The following is a 23,390-nucleotide window of genomic DNA, read 5'->3' as shown; positions in this document are numbered from 1 at the left end:
TCAATATTTTACTGTCCCATTTTGTTCCACACATATAAGTACAAAACTATAACGGATCTCAGTTCTATCTAGAGGCAAATTTTTTCCAGACTAGGTTTAGGGTTTTTATATTTGCACTGACACAGATTATATGTAACTAAATGAGCTCAAGCCAAGTATTCCCAGGAAAAATCAAGCAGTTCTTGGATATCCAAATATATTTGGACAAAGATATTTTTGGCAAGTCAATAAAGACCAAGAGTAATTGGCCCTGATGCTAAGGGTTGGCAACCTAACTTTATAAAATGCTAGGTTTATATTAAGGTGAAGGATGAGCAGGCTTTAGTGTCAGGCCCTTAAGTCATGTGGGATTAATTATTATCAGAGGAATTATATCTTGTCAAAATGAGTTTTTCCTGACTGCGTCGAAGTTTTCTAATGACATATTATAAATATTTTTAATAGTGTTTACTATGGAATTTAGAAATTAAACTTTGAAGTGGTTGTGAAAATTAAAATCTCTTTCCTGAAATTTTACACTGTGCAGGAAAAGAAGGATATAGCTGCTTTGGAAGCAAGACTGTACATCTCTGAAACAGCCAAAGATAGAAGTTCACATTCTGTGAGTTGTCTTTGTAATTGCTATCCATAAATTTAGCTCCCCTCCCCAGCAACATAATGAAACTGATATTGAGAAAACAAATTTACTAAAACACTTTGAAGTCTGCCAGACAAACTTGATTTTTTAATAGTAATACAAAATTAATGAATAAAGAGCAGAAGCTATACTGTCACATGTCTGAATTTTAGCAGTATTCTGTTTTCTTTAGGATATTTTAGCACTGAGCTTAAGGTGTTCTCAATTAAGTTATGGAGACAGTTTTCACCTTACACTGTGGCTGCAGCAGAGGACTCCTAACTTTGATCTTCTAAATTGAGCCTTAATTAGAAGCCTCTGCTGGATCGTTGATTAGCCTTTCTTCTCCCATCTCCAATGTGTCAAAATTCTGTTCCCAAACTTAAATCAAATTGGAAATGAACTATCATGTTGGCTGAAATGAAGGGTGATGACAAACAATGAAGGGTAATGATAAACAATAACTTTGAAGGGAGGCATTTAGTGCAGTACACAAAGATTAGTATTACTTCTGATCTCATTTAATAGCTTCAATAATGAGCTAGAAGAGGGAGTAAATGGTACATTAATGAACTCTGCAGATCTATTAAACTAGGAGGAGCTGAGCACACTGCTGAAAATGGAGAAATAATACAAGGGGTCATGGGAAGATTAGAAACACAGGCAGAATATTGCAATGAGATTCAGTTTAGAGAACAAGAATAATATTTGGGTAAAAAAATCAACAGATGGTAACAGGTAACAATCTGGAGAGCTGTAATGCTGGAAGAGATTTAAAATTAAGAACATCAGGAAAACTAGGCAAGAATCTGTAGCTGAGCAGCAGAGAAAAACAGTGAGATTTGGGCAAAACTGTTAAAGAATAAGCAAAGAAGTAATGACTCATCTTAAAGCAGCTCTACAACCATCAGTTCTCTTCTGCATTTAGTTTGGGCACTGGAAAAACAGACTGTCAGTCAGATGGTTAGAGATTTTGCAACTATGGAATTTTTCCTGGAAGAAAAATTCAAAGTAAGCTATCTGTTTAACAAACAGTGTTGTCCTTCATGAAGTGAATGACATAACAGTGAGCCACTAGCTAAAAGACCATAAAAGAGCATGAGACAGAAGAAATAAAATATTTTCCCACTGCTTCTGGTAATTGCATCATGCAGCTTGAATTTTTTGATATTGCTGAGGAAATTGCCGATGTAATGCCAGATGCCATGAGCTTTCCAATACCAGATATATGTGCACAATATCTTGGAGAGCTAAAGCTAGTTGTGAGCAAGTTAATACCAGTTGAGGAGCTCACACAAATTAATCTTGCTGGGAATAACTCTACACGAGCTATAGTGGATGCCCAACTAGTCTTTCATCACTCCCTGTACCAGAAACAGTTTCGGCAATTCTGCACGGCACAGCATTAGGATGTATAGTACGTATGCAAAGTGATTTTCTGTATTGGTCATCAGTCTTCAGAAGTCCTTGGTAGCTCTTGGCTGTTGAAGGCATTGTCCTTTATTGCTGAGTGCCTCCATACAGTATTTTTAACTGGGCTTGGCCATTCAGGAGTTTGTCACTGTCACTGCGTTGTGACCCAACACTGACTGTGCAGAGAGCAGGGCGTTGATCCACAGCTTTAAATTTGCACACTTCAGTAGAAAACCTGGCAAAAGCCCTTTCATGTAAAACCATACATTTGGATATCCATTTATATCTCGGCATGTCCTGTCATTCCACGCTTCTGGATTGTTCACCTTCTAGGTGAACAAGCTTAAAAACAATGAGCCATCATGCAAAAATGTCAGGATAAAAAAAGGAGGATATATATGTGAAAACCAACACAAAAAATAGCAGAAGCATAGAGAGATCCCCTGGTCCCTTGTGAATGCAACTTGTTTGCTGAGACAGCACCCCTTCACTGATGTTTCAGGGAGAGCTGCCTACATTTTCCAGAAATTGAGAGTTTCAAGACATTTATAGAGCTACCTACTGGCAAACTTGCTTGATATGATTTTGCCAGGAAATTATCTGCTGTACCTAATCAGATTGGCTGCAACTGGTTAGAATGACACATCTGAATTATTTTAAACTAAACTTAACATTTTTAAAATAGAAGGCAAAGAAGTCTTACACTTGTGTGAAAGCAGTATAGCATCCCTATTTATGTCATGAATCTGTATGCTATTTCACTACACAGCTGAATTTTCAAAATCATGTACATGTAATCTTCACTGCACATACCAAGTTGTGCTTTAAAACCAGTATGCCCCATTTTTTTACAGTATCTACACTTCAAAATCCCAGCATCTTATCCAAGGGTTACCTCACTCTGGAACATCATTTAAGTCCCCATATGAATACAAATCTAAAGGTCAAATTTGACTCTTTTGAAAATGTGGGCCCAGTATCTGGTTGTTTTTATGCTTCTGAAAGTTCTCCCTTGTTAACAGCTAAATCATATTTACCCTTAGAAACATGTCATATCATTTGGGTATTATTCCTGGGAGGTTATATACATAATGTCTGTATTACTCTCCCACTCTGACACAACTTAAACATTTCCCAGCAGAGCACTGATTTTTTTTTGCTTGCTTCTGACCCCACATGCCATCAAGAAGCAGCTGCCAAAGCAGGGCAGAGCTTGTGGAGACTGTAGCCCCCATCCCATGCACACAGCCAGTCTCAGACCCTGCTGCCATTGCACTCCTAGGAGACAGAGCCATGTGCTCCCGCCACATCACACAGTGGGTAAAAATGTTGCCGAGAAGGCTGAACTCTTACAGGGACGATGAAGCTTTGTCCTCACAGTCTGCCTATCAACCCACCACTGAGATCAGTGGAAATCACTAGTCAGCACCAACCAAATTTGAGAGAGAACTAACATTTGTGAGAATATATGGTTGAATAAATGGATAGACTGATATTGGTGTTGCAACTGATGGAAAGCCTGAAAAGTAGGTGCAACTATAATATTAGGCACCAGAGAATATACTCAAAGGAGACACATTACAGATGCTGATACTATGGGAAATGCTTCAAGCAAGATGCATAAAACCACAAAAAAAACCAAAAATCAAAACCTCCAGATAAACCTGGTTTTAAAACTGAATGATCATAGAAACACTTCCCCCCCCCCCCCCCCCCCCCCCCCCAATTCTATGCAGGTTTTCTCACCAAAACACTAATAACCTAGAAAAATTCTTAACACTTTTTACTGTTTGTTTTTTCCTTTCTACTTTTTTTTTTTATTTATTTTTTTAACACACACATAGAATGAACTAGGAAAGGATTCTGCTCAGACCAATTTTTATACTGAGGATATATTGACTAAAACAAATTATTTCAACATTTATATGTATTAAGTCCTGTAAAGTTCTACATTTTGTTTTCAGAATTCGCTAGAAATAGTGCAACTAGTTTTTATAGCAGTGAAACTGTATCTTTCATTTTCTTTTCTTATAGAAATGCTGTTTCTAATGTCACCGATTATAACTAATGACATTGACTATGACTTTAGTAAATATGCTTGAAAAGCTTCTTCCACCAGTCAGGATTAAGAAATCCCATTATATTAGTTCATTTACATAAAATTCACTTCCCTATATCAGCAATATGGAACTATCTACTATTAAGCAGCAGCACACTATGAGAGACAGTAGCTGATATTACTTTTCAAAAGATTTGTGTTACGCCATTATGCTGTAAATATTTTTTCCTTTTGCAAGAAATACTATCCATTGTACTCTTCATTTTTATCCTGCAAAATATTAGTGAACACTACTGCTTGCACCTGGAAAGGGAGATAAGTAGCACAGCAGTACTTTAATTTGACAAAGTAATCCAAATACCTATTTGTAATTCAGTAAATACAGGTTATTTTTCAAACAACTTGTGCTTTATATATACTTTTTTGGTCTTCCAAACAGTATTACAGATGTGGAGCGATGTCTCAGGATTATGCTATTCTGGGAATATCACAAAACATGTACCTGACCCTGAAGCTAAACCAATAGAATCAAAAGAAAAAAATCGATACAACTGTTTAACATAACTCTCTCAAACACATAAATAAAAAAAAAAAAAAAGATTAAAGAATACAGTAGGTATAATGGTGTAGCACTGACCTTTTTATCATCACAAAGGTTGTTTACGTAACAAAGAAGTCACACGGATGAATACAGTATCATCTCATTCAATTTAAGCTCTTTAGATCTTTCCTCATGTTTTAGTTTGGCACAGAGAAAACTGAACAGTTGCATAGTGTAGATGAAATCATATACATTTTTCCACTTCTGATGAAATACTAAAGAATTTTATAAGCACACAACAAAAAAGTGGCGTTTATGGATAAACAAGTCTATTTTTTGATCCAATTCCTTTGTATCTCTCTCTCCTAACTGCCTCTTTCAAACTAAACTTGTGAATAGACCTAGTAATGGTTGTTGTATTAAAGATTTTGACTACTGAGTGGTCAATATCCAGTAGGAGGCAATAGTTAAAACTGTGACGATATGAAGGATGGGTGAACATACATACTGAGCTCTTAGAAATTTTTCTGGCTCCTTACATTCCTTACAGGTCTGTAGAAAAGTAGTGGGTGTCTATGTAATTAAAAAACTACATTGTGATATATGACATAGATTGGGATGGGGGACACAACAGCCCTTTTATTTTCTAGCCTTTGAAAAGCAGATTTTGTAAATTACCATTATTTTAGCAGAATAAATATAGCAGCTTATGAAATGCATTTAGAAACTGTCTACTGGTGGTGCTGCTACCGACATCACTTTCTTCTCAGTCTGAGCCAAGGCAAGAAGTTGTAGCAATAGAAAGCCGTTACCTTTTATGTGGGCTATTACTACAGCTTGTCATTGGTTTCAGTTGTTTCCCTGCCAAAGACTGAGTAACTTTATGTTGAGTTCCAAGTTCTGCAGCAAAGTGTTCTCTACTGATTATCAATTATTTTTATACTCTGCTTCTGGCCTGCATTCCTGATTTTAGTGTCTGGTTTTTTTAAAACAACCTTTGGCAGCAGTAGGAAAATGTCAGGGAAAGGTTTGCTTGGCCTCTGAACTCTAGCACGGAGCCTGCTCAATCTCTGTAGAAACAGCCCAATCCAGTTAATGAAAAGAAGCTGAGAGGGCCTGAAGCATTCTCAAAGTGGACTGAAACTTTGGCACATTACATAACCAAACTCTAACAAGTTCTTCAGTGAGCTCCGGTAAAGTGTGTTTCTTCCTAGGCTTATACTGTGTCCAAATTTTAATGAATCTTAAGAGATAGGGCAAGAGGTATGCTGACAAGCATGTGTCGTTGTTGTCCCAATTCTGGTTTGCTCCTTTAGTGTCTGGAGATGCTAAAGCTATCTTGTTTTCTTCCTGCAAAAATCTCATGCTTCAGACACCTCTGATCCATACCAGGACAAATTAGAGACTGAAAAGAAAAAGGCAGTCAGACTCATGGTCCAAAACAATGAGAAACAGACGCAATCGTTATTAGACACGTTAGCTGAAATATTTGCTAAGAATATGTAAGAAAAGAGCCCAGTTCTTACTTTGCCTGAGTCAGGTTAGAACATGCATTTCTCACTAACCAGATGAGTGTCATAAGCAGCGTGTATTGGCTATCCTGCACTGAATTTATAAATTCCTCTCCTTTTTTTGGTGTTCTAGATATCTTATTGATAAAAAGTGTAACACAATGCTGCATTCTGACAAAATACCTTGGTTCTAACGGATCTATCCATTTTCAACAGTAAAAAAAGATTTTTCATAAGTCATAATAACCTCTGCTTTTTAAACCTCACCTTTCCATATTCACTGTTTTCTTCCTTAGGGTGGAATTCCTCAGAGTGCAGTGGAAAAGTGCAAATTCTGTCACACTTCTGATAAGTAGAAAACAAAAAGATCCCCATTTTGGACTCTACAAACAAAATCAACACAAGCTTTCCATTAAAGTCATTGGAAGTTAGATCAGGTCTTTTACCAAAAAAAAAAATCATTTAATCAACTTGAATAAAAGGAGAAGAAAATATAACACATGAATGGTACCTAAATTTTTTCCTTGAACAAAATGTCTCTTTTCATACAAATGTAACTGATATTTTAAAAGCTATTTTCTCAGCCTTCTTTCAAAATGGATGAACTTTCACTATGGCAATGGGATGTCAAACAGGAATTGCAAAAGGGATTGGGATTTTTTCTTTCACTCTCCCTCTCCCAATCAAGATTAGCCAACTCCTCATTAACATATGCTATATATAAGATTTCTAAGGTTTTTTTAAAGACTGTGGGTTCTGTGTTTCTTTTGCAGTTACAGCACAGTCTTGGATTGATGCCTAGAACAGACTCAAGATGTGTATCTCAGCATGCTCTGTCATGTGCTATTGGTTATAAAGCTTGCAATTGTTATACAGCTAGATTAGTGCTTTAAGCATACCTTTGCCATTCAAGGAGAAGGTTTAAACAAAACAAAACCTTTGTTCTCCTAGGAAAGTTTGATGAGAATGTCAGCATGACAAAGCAAGCTGGGAATATTTTCTTAAAAGAAGATCTTGTGATTAGTATATCCTTTGTTTCTGGCAATACCTCATTATTTGCATGCAATACTTTACAGTCATTAATTTCGCTAGGCATTGGTTTATTCCCTCCCCTGTTTAAAGAAAGGTGATATTAATTTTTTGAACTTTTTTTAAAAAATTATTTTTCCCTTGAATGTGCTGAGTTTTCAAATGAGACGAGTTCACAGATGAAACAATGGAAGGAGAACACAATAAGTAGGAAATAACACTGTCCAAAGACAAAGAATCCTTAAAAAATCAACTGATATCAACTGTGTCCTGCCACAACACAGTAACCATTCCAGTGCAAAAGGTTCCGGTGCTGTTATGCAAAGATCTTTCCCTGTGCCTGAAAAGATGCTATACAGGAGAACAGAGTCCCTAGAGAAAAGAGAAATGATTTCTCGAAAGCCATACAAAAGATCAATATCAGGATCAGGAAAACATTTAGATCTTTCATCAGGCAAACATCCTTTTCAGGGGACAATATCTATCTGTACCTTCTCACATCTACTGCAGAATTACCTGGCACTGAGTACATTTCTGAAGAGTTAGGAAAATGTGCAGTTAGATGTTTTGCTTTATAATATACAATTCTAAAAATGGAAAGCTAGAAGCTTTTTTGTTAACTTTAATTGTCTTTCATATTTATGAACATACTGAAAGTAAGTTTACAGTGCTGCTTTGTTCTGGATACCATGTCTGTAGAAATGCTCAACAGAATATGAAACTTTGTACATTGCTTCAAAAACTGATATTCACGGAGCTTTATAACTCAAATGTTAAAATGTCAGAAAGAATACCTGAAACTCAAAATCACGTATACCAGCTCTGCCCTTCTGAACATTTCGTATGCAGTAACCGGTACATACTGCTGAGTGGATGCTGAAATGTATCTTTTCATCCATAACTTTGCAATAGCAAGTTTCCTGTACTAAATTTACTTTGTATTTCAAAAGTTTAAACATTGAATGATTGCCTATTAAAGTCAATACTACAGAATCTCAGCTCCTGTGGAGAAGGAAATCATAAAGTCTTGTGTTCAGTATACAACCAATTCAAAGGTGAGCACTGTAATGACATTAGAGATTACCTTTTTATCATTCAAATTTCTCCTGCGAATCTGTAGGGGAAAGAGGTGATTTTTATGAAAGACATAATTATAACTGCTTTTGAAATGAGTTGTGATCACAATCTACTAAGAGAGTGGAGAAGTATTTGACTGTAAGACTAGAATTTTAACAGATGTGGCAAATTTATCTGCAAACAATAGCTTTTTCATTGGACAGCATCAAAACACTGCTATGCTTTTCCATTGTGGTTTATCTCAGTCATTACCCAACTAGCACTTGAAAATTTATCCTCTTAATAATCATTAAAACTTGAATACAAACTCTTCTCAAACTATATTTGTGTATATATAGTGCAGATATTAATCATTATGATAAATGAAGGAAAGTATTTTTGGAAAGCTGGAAATAGCCAAAAAAATGTTTGGGTATTTGAGACTAATTCAGGGAAACCTATGGAGTAATGCCATTACCCCACTCACAGCATGTCATACCTGTAACCTCCCATGAGTTCACTTATTTCACTCACTTCTTCTCTTTATGATTCTTTAACCATTATGGAGTCTCTCCTAGATGCTACTTTCGAAAGTGAAGTCACTGCATCATCTAGTGAGAGAAATGTTTGTGTGCACTTCTTCTGAGACAGGAACCTCCTCAAGAGGAGAGAAAATAACTCAGGTTTCCAAACACTGGCAATCGCATAATTCCATCTGTTTCTTAAAGTTCTGTTTCTTTCCACACATGGACCATACCACTGAAAAAGAAACATAGCTTGGATAATCTGTACAACTCTACCAAATAGGAATAGACTGGTAATAAAGCACTGAAAGGAACATGTCTATACTAAGTGTTCTCCAAGATAAATTTCAAAGTCTTCAGATATGAGTGTTGCTTAAAACGCTGTAAGAAGAAAATCCACAACCCTTCATATAAGAAAAAGCAAACTGTTACATGACTTAAGATCACAAAGCTGGATAAAATGGTTTTTTTTCTAAAAGTTAATGAGTGACCTACAATAAAATTGACCTTTGGTCAACGATCATATCTGAGAAATTTCAGCTATGAAGGTGAAAGTTTGACAAAGTCATAAATAACTGAAAAGGACAGAAAGAAAACATTAAGAAAACTATAAATGTCGCTATGCTCTCCATCTGGAATACCATTGCTAGTACTTTTACAATGCCATACAGGCAGCAGAGTAAGGTGATCTATGGAACAACAATCCATCATTAATAAAGAGGAAAAATATCATGAAAACTGGAGATGAGACCATAGATCATCCAGAAGACCACCTACTGAAGAAAAAGACAAAGAGGAAATGAAAGTCTGTTTTAGCCAGCTTTGGTTTCTTACTGGACTGACCCTTGAACCACTAAGTCATCAGTTTCCAAATATCCAGATTTACTGGCCAATTACTCAGCAGAACATGACATGATCAATGATCTCAAAGTTTTCAGCTGGTTGTATTGATCAAATATATAAACAAAACACAACTGTCAGCTGCTCTGAGTTTACTGCTGATGAAGTTTAAAACAAGATGATGTTTAAAACAATTAATGAATTAATGCTTGAACACAAAAGAAAAAAGCCTAACTGATATAAAAGAGTAAAAATGTTTAGTGCTCAATTTATTAATAATTTGCCTTCTAATTGATTTTTTTAATTGCTTGACTGGCAAAACAGAGGTGTGAACTATAGTTACCAGCTACATATAATAACTGATTTTTAAAAAAATTTCTGTTAATTATTTCTAAAGTGAAGGAAGTAGCATCACTGAGGCCACAAAACTCTCTTTGAATTATTGGTGTTAAAAAAATAAATATCATAAAATGCTAATTATTACAAAATGTGAAGGTTGATTACTTTTTGTAAAAAAAGGCAGATGAGCAAATGCTATGAAATGCTGAGGTAGGGCTGGGGCACACAAAGGAATTACAGTAAACTAATGAGCTTCCAGGTGTCGGCTGATCTTGGGTAGCTAACAATATTTGCACTCTTAGCCTCAAGCAAATCTGAAGCAAAATGTGTTAGATAAATCTTCAGGGAGAGCACCCTCTGTTAGCAGGATCAGTCCTAAACAAGAGTCAAGTTTGCAATGATGCACCACTTCACAAAGAACAACTTACCTCATCCCTCCTTGTCCTGATCTGAGAATAGGAATGATTTCAAGTTTTAAAGGTAGCAATTTAATTTCCCTCCAACAGCAACAGAATGATCCAAGACTCAATACTATCTCACCTTTTCAGAGGAAGTATCTATAAAACAGGGGCTGCTTTCAGAAAGAGATTTGGATTCAAATCCCATATTGGTCTCACTGGCAAATGTAATTTATGCCTTGCTTAGCCAGGTAAGATGGGGATGCAATCTAGCTGTTAGAAAATAAGGACCTGAGTTAAAGAAAATGTAAGGGGAGAGAATCAAGCATGAAAAGAACACTGTTTAAAGAAAGGGTGAAACTGAGAGATTAATTTACTGTTAGTTCTATTTTATCTCTTGTAAGTACATTTTTTTAATTCTTTAAATCAAAGTTCTCCTGCTCTATGCATGTTGCCATTATTTCCCTGGAATTGAAAATGTCTGTTTTGTTCAGCAAGAGCATGTTAGAAATCTTGGGCTATTAAAAGATGGTGCCAATGGTAACTATTATACAAAGGACTAAATCTTAACTAAGTAGTATTAAAAAGTGATTCTATAAACCTTTAGGTTAGTGGTACTTCCAAGATTTTTCAAGGAAAAGAAGAGTAATATGAAGGATTAATAGTTAAGGTTATGCAAAATCCACTTAATCAGCATGTCTAATTTTAGCTTTAACTAAAGCTGCTAGCAACTGTGTGCATTTTGCTTTGGGGCTTTACTTTTGAAGAGTGTGATGAATACATTTTTGAAGGTAAATTTATCTTAACTGAGAGTCTACTTAATGCTCTTTAATTGCTGAAAAAGTGATTTTAATAGCATTTGCATTTAGAAGAGGAAGGAGGTCTTCAGCTGTGCATCTTTAAGACCCTAAAATAAGCATTTTATTTTCGCATTTATATAATATACCGATTGACTATAAAACAGGTGAGTTTTATAAACAATACAGTCATCACCATGGGCATTGTTTATGAAGAAGGAATTGTTCTCCTGACAGTACATAGCCTATTCAGAAAAGAGCCTAGGAAATTGGAGCATACTCTGATGGTCTGAATACAATAACTTGCCAGACTATCCAGAGCACAAATGCTGAGCGTCTTTCATTGACAAATGCTACCTAAGCAAGGCAGATGTACAGAGTGTCAGCTCAAGCACCCCAGGCATTTTAAGCCAGGAATATAAACTTGTTAATACTTACAGCTCTTTTACCAACTCCAAAATCATAAAGGATTAGGTCATTCAACATGAAGTGGATTAGATTAGATATGGTTATGCTCTTAGTTAAAACAAAATGATATGAACACTGTTTCCTGTCTGGTGAAAGTCAGATAAAATCTGACTGCAGCTCAGACTGGTGGGGTAAGGTGTGGAGAAAGCAAGGGGGTGGGCATTTGGTGAACTCAGCTTTCATAAGATTGTGAAAATCTTGTGGGAGGAGCTACCCTTTATATTACAAAAATTAAGAGCCATGGTCATCATTCCACAGTGGATTACAAAAGGCTTTTTCTAGTGGGAAAAGTGGGTAAGCCTGGGAAAATTAGACTATTGATTTATGATGATGTTATCGCAGTTGGAGGCACAAGTGAAATTTGGATGAGCATACCTATGTTAGCACACTGCTATTATTTATACAAACAAGGTAATGCTATGTTGAAATGTATGTCTAGATCCTAGCATACTAGTATAGGATAATTTATCATAAGCTGAAGTCTTTTAGGCACCGTCAATACTACTTTTTTCCTGTGTTATGAATGAATTAATTGTAATTCATGTATCTTTGCCTCCCTACGCCTGCTGTCATGGCCTGAGAAGGTCATCTCAACTTCCCATTTCTCTTAGGATATTCGCTACTAGTACTTTTTTAGTGGAACCTGTTTATCAGCTAGGAACGTAAGGGGTGATATACTAGACTGGATTCAGTGCATCCACCTATCTGTATTCTGTGTGTGGCAGTGATCAGCACAAGATGCTTCAGAAAAAGCCACATGAACCACCAGTGAGCAAATGAACTTTCTCTTGCTCTAAACTAATGGTTGGAGAAGGCTTAGGCCCTGTGTATCAAAGCTGACAATTGCATGTGATTAAGTCTCTTCACTCTATGTAAAATTAGGAAAAGTTGGTAACTGAACAAAAAGTCACTTTATGGAAACAGGGAATCCCAACAGCAAGTCAGGACTGATGGTCTTCCTTCCAACAGTAAATTTATGCTGTAATGAAGGTTATGATTAGCATTGTGCACTTACAGAGGTTAGAGTTTCAGCTAACTAGTTTAAGTGCTGTTAGCACTGTTATTGAGCTAGCAATTGTGGTAAAGATTCACATAAATATTTGGATGGCAAGCTTGCACTGATCTTGGTGCTTCCATGGCCATATGACTATCCACAGCTGTGTTACAGGTTCCCTCTGCTACAGCTAGTATCTGCAAGAGTTAGTTTTCTAGGGGTTTTTTTTGAGTGCAGCACAGATGTCTTGAAAGCCTTTCATGTCTTGCCTATATGTCCCACAAGAGGTTTGAATCATGGCTATGCTAGAAATGTTTTCTTCCAGACTGCAAATGGCAATTAGATTGACTATACTGAATGAAACTGAGATAATACATATTATACTATTTCCCTTGGCTAAATGTAATCCAGTAATACAGTTATGCCTGTTTAAAGTCTTAAAATATGCTCGTGACTTGGATGGGCACACGCTTCACTGAGTAAAAAAACTGGCTGGATGGCCAGGCCCAAAGTTTTTGAGGAGGCTGAGGGGAGACCTCATTGCCCTCTACAACTACCTGAAAGGAAGTTGCAGAGAGCTGGGGGTAAGTCTCTTTAACCAAATAACAAGCGATAGGACAAGAGGCAATGGCCTCAAGTTGTGCCAGGGAAGGTTTAGACTAGATATTAGGAAGTATTTCTTTACAGAACGGGTTGTTTGGCATTGGAATGGGCTGCCCAGGGAGGTGGTGGAGTCCCCATTCCTGGAGGTATTTAAGAGACATAGCGCTGAGGGATATGGTGTAGTTGAGAACTGTCAGTGTTAGGTTAATGGTTGGACTAGGTGATCTTCAAGGTCTTTTCCAACCTAGATGATTCTGTGATTCCTGTTCCTGCCACCTAATCTTACTCAGATACTGTCCTTGATTCTTGACTTAGACCACTGCATAGTAGACCACTGCATGGTACTCTTTGCTACACCTCAGAAGAAGTTCTATCTCTTTTATGGAAAAAATTGTTGGTAGAGATTTGTGGGAGGTATGTCTTTGAAAATTAATTATTTTAATACTTCACTTAAAAATCTTCCAACTTTTGGCTTTTCTGTTTCTTATTGTAGACTGGCACTTGGAGAATAGTAATTATGAGCAATAAGCATCTGAGCCTGAAATTTTATATACAGCTGTAATTCAAATTTCTTCACCTTCAGGGTATCACACAACCCCCATCGCCTTAGCAGTTGCTTTTTTTTGCTGGAGGCATTCACAAAGGACATATGTGTAATTATCTCAACAATTGTTACCTTGTTTTGTGTTCTTACACGGGCCCAAATGCACTTCTATGGGGTACATCTGAAAAACACTTTAAAACTCTTTGAGAACTATTCATCTGTGTGTGTTTGTACATACATGTTTATACTACAGTTTCTCAATTAAAAAGGAAAAAAGTGCTCTTTGGTATCTTCTAGGAAACCTCCCTAAAAATGTATTTTGAGCTATAAGCTCTGACCAGACCTCCCTAAATCAGATGTTGTAGGGATTTTTTAGGTGAAAGTATTGTTACTTATGAATAAATATTTAGGTATGCTATAACAAATGGTTTTAGTTCTAGAGTAGAAAGTTAAGTATTTAAATCCGCTGTAACTTACAAGAAAAAATGGTAAAGCTTAGAACCTATGTAATCCTCTGTACTGTTCACTGTGCTGCTTCAAAACACTGATGTCTAAAATAGGCAGGCAATTAGCTGGAATGTAAAAATTGGAACATTAGACAGAATGTACTATTCCCAGCAACTTTTGTAAAAAAATTACTGTCTATTACTGCCTCAGAAAAAGGTACTGGTGCGTGTGGGCTTCCTAAGTGGCAGAATATTCAAAAGTTATGGTAGCTTCTGTATTGGAAGTTGAAGCTTTACAATGCCCTTAGTGCCTGGTGAGACTAATTTAACATATATCGTGCCTTCTGTTTTGACACTGCATCAACTCTAGCCATATGGGTCTCCAGTATCAGCAGCTCCAGTCACTCTTGTTTACTGTCTAGTCCATTCATCATAAACAAAATTTCCCCTTTGTAATTTGCCTGTATCTTTTATTTTGTTCTCAGCAAGCAATATGTGCAATCTAATACATATCTGTATTTGTAGGCTATTAAACGTTGCTGTCATTCTTTCCTATGAAATGAACATGCCTACCTAGAAACTGAGTTATACGCGAAAAAATCTAAATCTATTCATTTTTATTATATGTTTTGAACTCTTAAATGTATCTTATGATAATATTGTGATTGTACTAGTACACACATTTGAGGTAGCATTCATTGTGGAAGAGTGTTACCTTGTTCTTTGCATCTTTATATGTGATACTTCCCCTGAAAAAACTCAGTGCAGTATTTTTTCTATTATTTTAAATATAAGCTCCCAATTTTGTAACCCCAATATATCTAATGATATTTTATGCTTGTCCTTTTTAAAATTAACTATTCAAGTCATGTGGTACTCGGCTGAAATTAGAAGGCACACTGCTTATGAGTGCAAAGCCATTTCTGGAGAAGTCAGAAGCAATTCTGCATTTATTTCAACTTTAATGCAATCTGGACTATATTAAAGGCACAGAAATGACTGTGGCAAACATTTTCCTGACTAGGATTTTATTTGTTGCCTATATCTTACTGGTTCTATTCATTATACTTTAAAATAAATACTACTGCAGTCTGTATGGGCAGACAAAATAAACTGTTTAACAATTAATGGTATTTGCTTTTTCTTTGTGTAAAACACTGTTAATTGCATCTGCTTATTCTCTGTGCTCTGCATTTCAATCTTTTTCTACAACTGATGTCTCCTTTCAACACTACCTTTTTATTTTAATATCTAAAATACATTTATTGTGTTTTATTGTCAATTTGATTAACTCACTCTCTGTTCAGGTGTGTGCTGCCCTTCTTGCTTGGGAAGGTTGTCTCATAAGAATCTGCAAAACTAATCTGATAATACTTTAAGACTTCTAAAAATGTTCCTTTCCTCTAATAGCTGTGAAAAATCTTGACAATGATGAGGCAGCTGATGTTCTTATTACAATTGCTGTCTATAAGTCTTACAAAAAACCTCTTGCTGATACCTTGGGCTCTATCACCTGTTGTCTCTTGTCACATCAGCTTTTGGGATAAGAACAAGTTTTCGTTCTGTATTCTTAAAAAAAAATATATTTTTAGGTGTCAAAATGTGCCATAACTGCCAAAAGCATGCCTGTTTGCTGTGGTAAAAACAAATAGATAATCATAAGAATCTTTATTAGTTTTTATAAAGAAAACAGAGTAAAAGTTCCCAGAGACATGTGATGCCACTAGACATCTTTTCTCACTCAGTCACAACAAAAAGGTATAAACATTTCATGAATCATGCGATTTTTAGATGAATGGACAGAAATATCAGTCTACAGAAGCAACATCAATAAATAAGTTTGAGATAATCCTGCAGTAATCAAAGCTCTATTTAGATATGCTTTGGAGTATTTAATACATCTAAATAAAGAAACTCAGCTGTGTAGCAGAAAAACGATGCTGATGTAAGCTATTCTGGTGCTGGCATAGAACCAAAATGGCTGTCATTTTTGCTGGTCTGATCAGTTTCTTATTTAGGTGTTTCTTACACTAGATGCTGTTTTATGGGTTTTTTTGGTCTTTTAAAAAAAAGGCAAACAAAACCCCTTCACATCTAAATTGAGCTATGTAAGATGTTTGACCTTCTAAAGTGTTCTTGATCTCCACCCAGGTACCAGCTCAACTGTTCACAGAGTTTCTCAGTGTTTTATTTATTTACCTGTGTATTCATTTTATGTTGGTTCCATTTAATCCAACTTTATCTAGCTTCTTTCTGAGAATGCCATGTGCAACCAGTATCAGTGTCTTACTAATACTAAGAAATTCTGTGTCTACCACTTTTGCCTTATGCATTCATTATTTCATCAAAGAAACCAATTAGTTCGGTTTCACTTGATTTGTGTTTTTTACAAATGTGTTACTGATTTATCACTGCATTTACTTCAAGCTGTTTACATACTGATTGCTCTTGCTTTACTAATTGTAGTTATTTGTCAGGTATTGAAGTTAAATTTAGTGGCCTATAATTCTTCTTCAACTTTCCTCAACTCTCACTTATTCTCTTTTAAATTGTAATATAATTTTAGCCTCCCCTTGGTTTCCAGAGGCAAAGAAATGGAGATGGATATTAAACTAAGCAGTAAACTAACCCTTCACTAATAAAATCTAGTTTGATCAACAGATTACTTCAGCAGGCAGAGAAGAAAGCTCTGCTTAAACTGCACTAGAGAAGTGGCTTCCATCTTGATCTCACAAGACCATAACCTCTTTGGTTGCTTGTACTTCTTGTTTTTCCTAAGTGCATATTTCTTCAGGGTGAGAGGGACAGTAAAGTAAAACATTGGCACGGTTGTTTGCTTAGTATTTTTGGATCACGAATCAGCTGACATTAAAGATCATTACTCCAGCCAAACTAGAGCTAGGGCTACAACATCAGTGTTAGGGCAGTACAGTAAGAAATAGATGGCAAGAGCCATAAATTATGTAATTCCTGGTTTTTTATGACAAATAAAAATTGAGTCCTATCAAGACAAAGAAAATGGGCACTATTTGAAAAGTGCAAAGAAACATAAAATATCTGGCTCTTAAGTAGCTGAGAACTAACCCACAAAGACATTTATTACTTAAATCTCATCCACTTTTTGGATCTTGGCCTTGAACTCAATGGTCAGCCACAAAGAGCTAAACAATGTAAAGCGTAGTAAATCTGTCTATATTATTTCTTTAGCTAACACAACTTAACTCTTTTTAAACACTCCCTGTTTTCTCAGACTGGACAAGATTATGAGGCTTGCACTCTTTCGTGGCAGTGACTGCTGTCAGCTCCCTCAATATTCAACTTCCGTGGGAAAGCAACCACTGGATGATGAAGACCCTAGAAAGAGCTGTGGAAGAGCCCTCACCAACACTGTTTTATCTCTGCAGCAAGTACAGACTCAAATTCTAATAAAATCCCATGCAACAAATGTGAAGCTAGCCAGAGAGGCTCAATGCTAGCCTGTACTTCAGGAATGTGCTTTTTAACAGCAATCCTTTGCTCACCCGATGTGGCATATCATGCCAGGCTCCATCCTGTTCTGTGACTTTGCCTCCCAACAACAAGTACATAGTTGACATATCTGGCATGCAGTGCTATTATAGAGTGGGAGAAAAACTACAACAAGGCATTGCAAACTTATGAGAACACAGCCCAGCTGCAAGATGCTGCAAAATAGGAACTACTGGACAAACTTAAGAGGTCTGCACAGGAGCAGAGAAAATATAGTTGAAAGCTACATATTTCATATTTGGAAGTCTTGTGCCTCATAAAAATAACACATTTGATTTTGTCTTTTTGCTGTAGTCATGGAGAATGTCATACAACATCTATAAAGAATACTATTTTTTTTTTCAGTGCTTAATTATCTTGTGGCTGAGATTCCAAGGAGAGTTTGCTATGCATCTCTCTTACTCAGAGATGTTCAATTACTGCGTCTTGTAAAGTTGAATGAATTCCAGAGAACAGAAACAGTATTACTGTTGTGCCAGTGTTCAAAGCATAATGACCAGTGTGAACTTTTAATCTGGAAAAGTATAGCAAAAGTCAACATAAGATTGATCAACAGGGAAAAATTATAAATTAATATCTGTCATTTTTTTCAAGTACAACTCTTAAATATATTTGAGCTCATTCTTTCTTGACACAAAGTTTGAATGATTGAAGTAACTTCATAGATATGATTTCTCTGAGTGCTATAGCACCATACCAGTTTAAAAGAAATCAGTGCTATATGTTAATAGTAGGATACATGTTCTTCAGGTTAAGCCTTCAATAAATAATACATTTAAAGATTCCTTACATTGAGATGTTTCTAGTGTGTCTCATGAGAGACTCAGTTCTGGTACTATCCAATGTTCTCATTTCAATTCTGGAAATAAATAATGCCACATGACAGTGATGGGTAATATGTACAGGGTAATAATACTGATCCCTTCGGATTGTAGCATGGCAACTTGCATGGAACTTGGATAAGAACTTGTACAGAACTAGGTAAGGCCCAGAACAACCTGATCTAACATAGAAGTTGGCCCTGTTCAGAGTGGAAGCTGAACCAGATGATATAAAGAGGTCCCTCCCAATCTAAATTACACTATGATTCTAATTTGAAAATTGCAGGTTTCAGGGGGAATAGTTTTGGGAAAAAGAGCCAGAACACTGTTCTGCTGTGCTTGTGGTTTGGATGTTAGATGTTATTATAGCATCAATATAGTAGGTCTATCAGTAGGACATCAAAAGCTTGATTTCAGAAACATGGAGTCTTTCATGCACAACTAACATGCAATATGCAGAGCAGCCTGCTGTACTGTTTGTATTTAAAAATGGATATGCATCTTCATATTGGTACATACTTGGATATATCTAGGCATGGTATCTAGATAGGACAAAGAACTCAAGGTAGATCCACAAAACAACAGACTGTTCAGTGGGCTCCTGAACACTGATTCTCAATGTGCAGTGGCAAAAAACAAAAACACAATCATTGGAAATAATGGTAAGTAGGAACAAAGAAGTTATATGGCATTGATGAGACTAATATTGGAATACTGCATACAGTTATGGTGACTGCGCTTTTAGGGGTGTTGAGAAACTGGAGAGAGTGAAGAAAATATCCACAGACAGGCCGGGAAGACTTCTGTATGACAAAGAATGTTTGGCTTTAAAAAGACTGAGAGGTGATATGATTAGGGTGTATGGATACAATCCTGAGAATTAGATACAGGGTGCTGAATAATGCCTTTATACTAGCTTTTAAAAATAGCATAACTGAAGGCAGAAAGGTTCAAATTGGTATGTTTATTTTTAAATCTAAAGGCGAACAGTCATTGGGAATAGATTGCTAAAAGAAGCAATGAATTCTCTAGCTCTGGATGTTCTTAGAAATATCTTTCTAGAGAGCTTGAATCAGATACAGTTTACTGAGGTCAGTACGGGCTTTTGATGTCTTCCTATAGTATATGTTAGACTATATGATTCGACAGTTTCTTCTGGCATTACTTTCAAGGAATCTTGTCCCTTTCTCCAATGAAACATCTCAGTTCTCAGATCAAAACACTCTGATGTCAGTTACTGCTCATGGCTGTGCAGTCTTCATCAAATAACAGAATCCAAGGTCTAAATCCAGCATTATTGCAGCTTCTCACATTTGTTATGCAGAGGATTGCAAGGCATACAGTCACTTTCAGATCACTTCTGTGGTGATTCTGATTCATTTAAAGTTTCAGAAATTTTCAATCTTACATCCCTTCCTGAGAGTTGATCATTTTGTAAACCCAAAATATGCAATATCCCACAGAAAAAATTTAACTCACTGATTTTAATGAACTGCTGAATATCAGTTCTTTCAACAGGGATTACTTTTCCTAAACAAATATGTGATATTTTATTATCTTCAGGTAATTCTAATTATACTGGAAGAAAATGGGAGAGAGTCTTTAATATCACTATTAGCAGAGAAGCTTGGCAAGAACGTGATTCACAGGTATTCAGAGCACCTAGTAACTATATTCTAAATGAAACAAATTTACTCTGTCTTTAACACTAATTTTAATGGAAAAATATGAAACAAAGTTCAGATCTGCTGGGAAAATAGGTAACCTTTTAAATTAACATTCCCTGAGCCACAATTAATTTAGATTTAATAGGACAGTTAATGTATGTTATTTGAATACTGATTATGAAATATTCACCAAGGATTAAACGTTACGTAATAGATTCATAACTGTGAAATTGATATGGACCTATTGCATAGCCATAATACTCTGCAAATGTTTTAGTATATAGTTGCTATTTGTTTAATATATAATAACTGTTTAATGAAGTCTAAATTAAATACTTAAATCTCAATTGAAAAAATATCTGGGAAGTAGAAAACACAATGTGGAATATGTTTACCATGCTGTGTTTATCAAGATAAGATCACATCGTTTTGGAAACCACAAAAAAAAGTGAGTAGTCTGTAGGGCCTGCTTGAACAAAAAGTTTTCCCTAGATAGTTTCCTGATGAAACTCCCATGAAAGTGCCTAGATGTCAGGATGATTAAGCACCCAAAAAGCAGGATCCAGAAATTTTGCTGATGTTGACATCAAAATGCATTGTTTTCCCCATTCCTTTTGCCTTGAGAAGCAAACCTATAATGATGTATTAATTGCTATTTATTATTATGCTTCCTATTGCTTCACTTTTTATGGCTTGTGGTTGCTTGCCAGAACTAGAAGTAATGCTATGGATAAAATGGACTGGGAGAAAAGACCAGTGCGAGTGTTACTGCAGATTGTTTGGACCGTATTTTTATTTTGTAATTGAGGGTGCCACAAAGACCACTTCTCTAATGACAGGAGAGCGCTAGCTTTGCAACCAGACAGGCATGCTATAACCTACTGCTGTGGCTCCACCTGCTGAAAGGTATGGGTTTGAGTTCAGGAGTACCACGGTACGACATTCTCCTATCCACTTACTGCTTTTTTTGCACCGCTGCATGGTGCTGGCTGTGCCGTGTATCTGTATGCCATGTAGGGTGTAGATGTGTCTTGGTTACTTGCCAGCAAGGATCCCAGCCTCTGTCCCAGGGGCATAATGTTACTTATCGTCATCAGTGTGTCTGTAATGCCTGCTCCATCGGCTGCGGGTACACCTCTGAGCCCAGATGTGCTTCTTATCATCCTTCCCTTTTGCTTTTTTGATTATCGCCCAGGCCCAGCTCAGTCCTGTAGGATATTGTCTGAACTACATACCCATGTCAGTGTGGGACTCAGCTGCCGCTTGCCTCTGGCCAGTGTAGCCGTTTTAATTTTCTTTAACTATCACATTAGACTTTTCACTTCTGCTTTTCCTTCTGAATTTTCTGCCTGAGTTCAAGGTACTGTGCAGGGAAGAGAAAGAGAATCTCTTGCTTCAGGCGCCATTACGCAGCCAATAAAATTGGGACTTCTAGAGTTAATGTTCTGTAAAATCTAAGGTGATAAGATTTGGGAGTGAAGAAAATTCTTCAAAGTATTCATGTTAAGGAAATTTAACTTCTGAATCATTTGAATTGCTTGAGCATCAGACAGTTTTTCTTTCACATGCATTGTTTACACAACAGTGCAAATCCCCATCTATCTAGCTAGACATAATCACCACCATCTTGGAATACCATCACCTTCTTTTCAGCCATAAGCACTGATGTGTTAGTAATGAAGTAGTTCAGCTTTTGCTTTCCCTACTAATTTTTCCCCACAACTCTGTGTGTTTGGATCCTACTTACATTATAATGTCTATTAAAGTATTTAACAAAGTATAACGAGTAGAAGGAAAACTATATTTCTGTTTTTATTAGTAGATTATTGCTTGGAAGCCTGTAAGTTTATTAATGCTGAGTAATGTGTCTAACTGATAACAATCTTTTCAAAAGGGGCTGAAATGGCAGTTACACATTTTAGCAAAATTTTTAATATGTGAAAACTATATCTCTTCCTCTTGTATTTATCTTGGTATGAAAACTATATTTATATCTATCTTTATGCAAATTCATATTTCTATTGCTCTACCTTTATGTTGTTGAAAATTCACATCAGGTATATAGAAAGCCAAGAGGTTTCAAAATTATATGAAATAATTATTTGCAGGCCAAACACTGAAAAAGTGGTGATGGAATTGCATGTCAGAAAGAAACCTTGCACAACATATTTTATATATTTTTGAGCTGCATATATTGCTTTCTAAAATTTAGTGATGGGAGTGTATTTCAAAGTCAGTGTTCCATCTACAATTATAGACTAGAACAGCAGAAGAGGAGTGAGATCCCTGTATGAGTCTGCTGAGTCCACACTGTATGGGGTTTTTGTCCTTCACTCAAGGCAAAGAAAATAATGAAAATCAAGCATGAAAATCTTCAGGGCTTGAATTCTTTCTGCAGAAGTGCATCTGGTGATATTTCAAGTTTTAATACACAAAATTTCAGTGTCTAATTCTGGCTTAATTTGGGATTTATTGATAAACAAACTCAGAGACTTCTAAATAAACAGCTTTAAGAGCATTCCCATTTTAAGCATTTCCAAAAAGTTTTCCATAAGAAGTGTACAAACTAACCCAACTAATGTTTGCTATTCTGCCAAAGCATTCTTGAAATATGTCTACTTAAAGGAACAGTCAGGTAAAGGGAAACAGTGTTTCTCCTCAGACTCCCAACTGAGTGTGAAAACTCTATTTTCCCCAGTTATACTACTGACATTGAAGATCTCTGACCCTTGACTGCAGTAGACTTGGGAGAGAGGCTTGCAGAGAACATCTCTGTGTCTGAGAATAAATGGAGGATGTCCGACATGACAAACATCAGCCAAGCATCTGGAAATACCTGTGTTTGTCACAAGCAACAGCAGAACTTAGGGTAACTCAGTGAACAGTCTGACAGAGACAGGGATATAATACCACAACCTGCACCTGAGTAAGAAGTAGTTGTAGAAAGGTGAATCTGTGCCTGCTTGGATTTAGTGGTTACCAACAGCAACCCAGCATGTGCCAGCAGTTATCATCACCTGCCTGTACATGGAATAGTGAATAACCACAGTATTGCAGACATAGCTGAGGGCAACCAACTGCTTCCTCTTCCTTGACAACTGCTGTAGCAAAGAAAACATAACTGATGATGCCCCAGTCCATTAAGGGAAGAGATGAAATGCGGTAGGTAGAAGACTCTGCGGCAGTGAGAAAAAAC

At 36.3% G+C, this 23,390-nt stretch overlaps 1 protein-coding gene across 1 annotated transcript in view; it reads right to left on the bottom strand.

Moving 5' to 3' along the window:
* The window catches only part of LOC141941990 (cytosolic beta-glucosidase-like), a 34,668-nt gene extending 13,311 nt beyond the window's left edge, over positions 1-21,357 (bottom strand). Inside the window, 1 exon segment of the mRNA XM_074864929.1 lies at positions 21,154-21,357. Coding sequence (XP_074721030.1) covers positions 21,154-21,357 — 204 coding nt within the window.
* Between the last annotated feature and the right edge of the window lie 2,033 nt (positions 21,358-23,390).

Source organism: Strix uralensis, chromosome 4, assembly GCF_047716275.1.
Source record: "Strix uralensis isolate ZFMK-TIS-50842 chromosome 4, bStrUra1, whole genome shotgun sequence".
In the NCBI taxonomy this organism is placed as follows: Eukaryota; Metazoa; Chordata; class Aves; order Strigiformes; family Strigidae; genus Strix; species Strix uralensis.
Note: the sequence above shows the minus strand (reverse complement) of the source record. Positions and strands in the feature narration are given on the sequence as shown.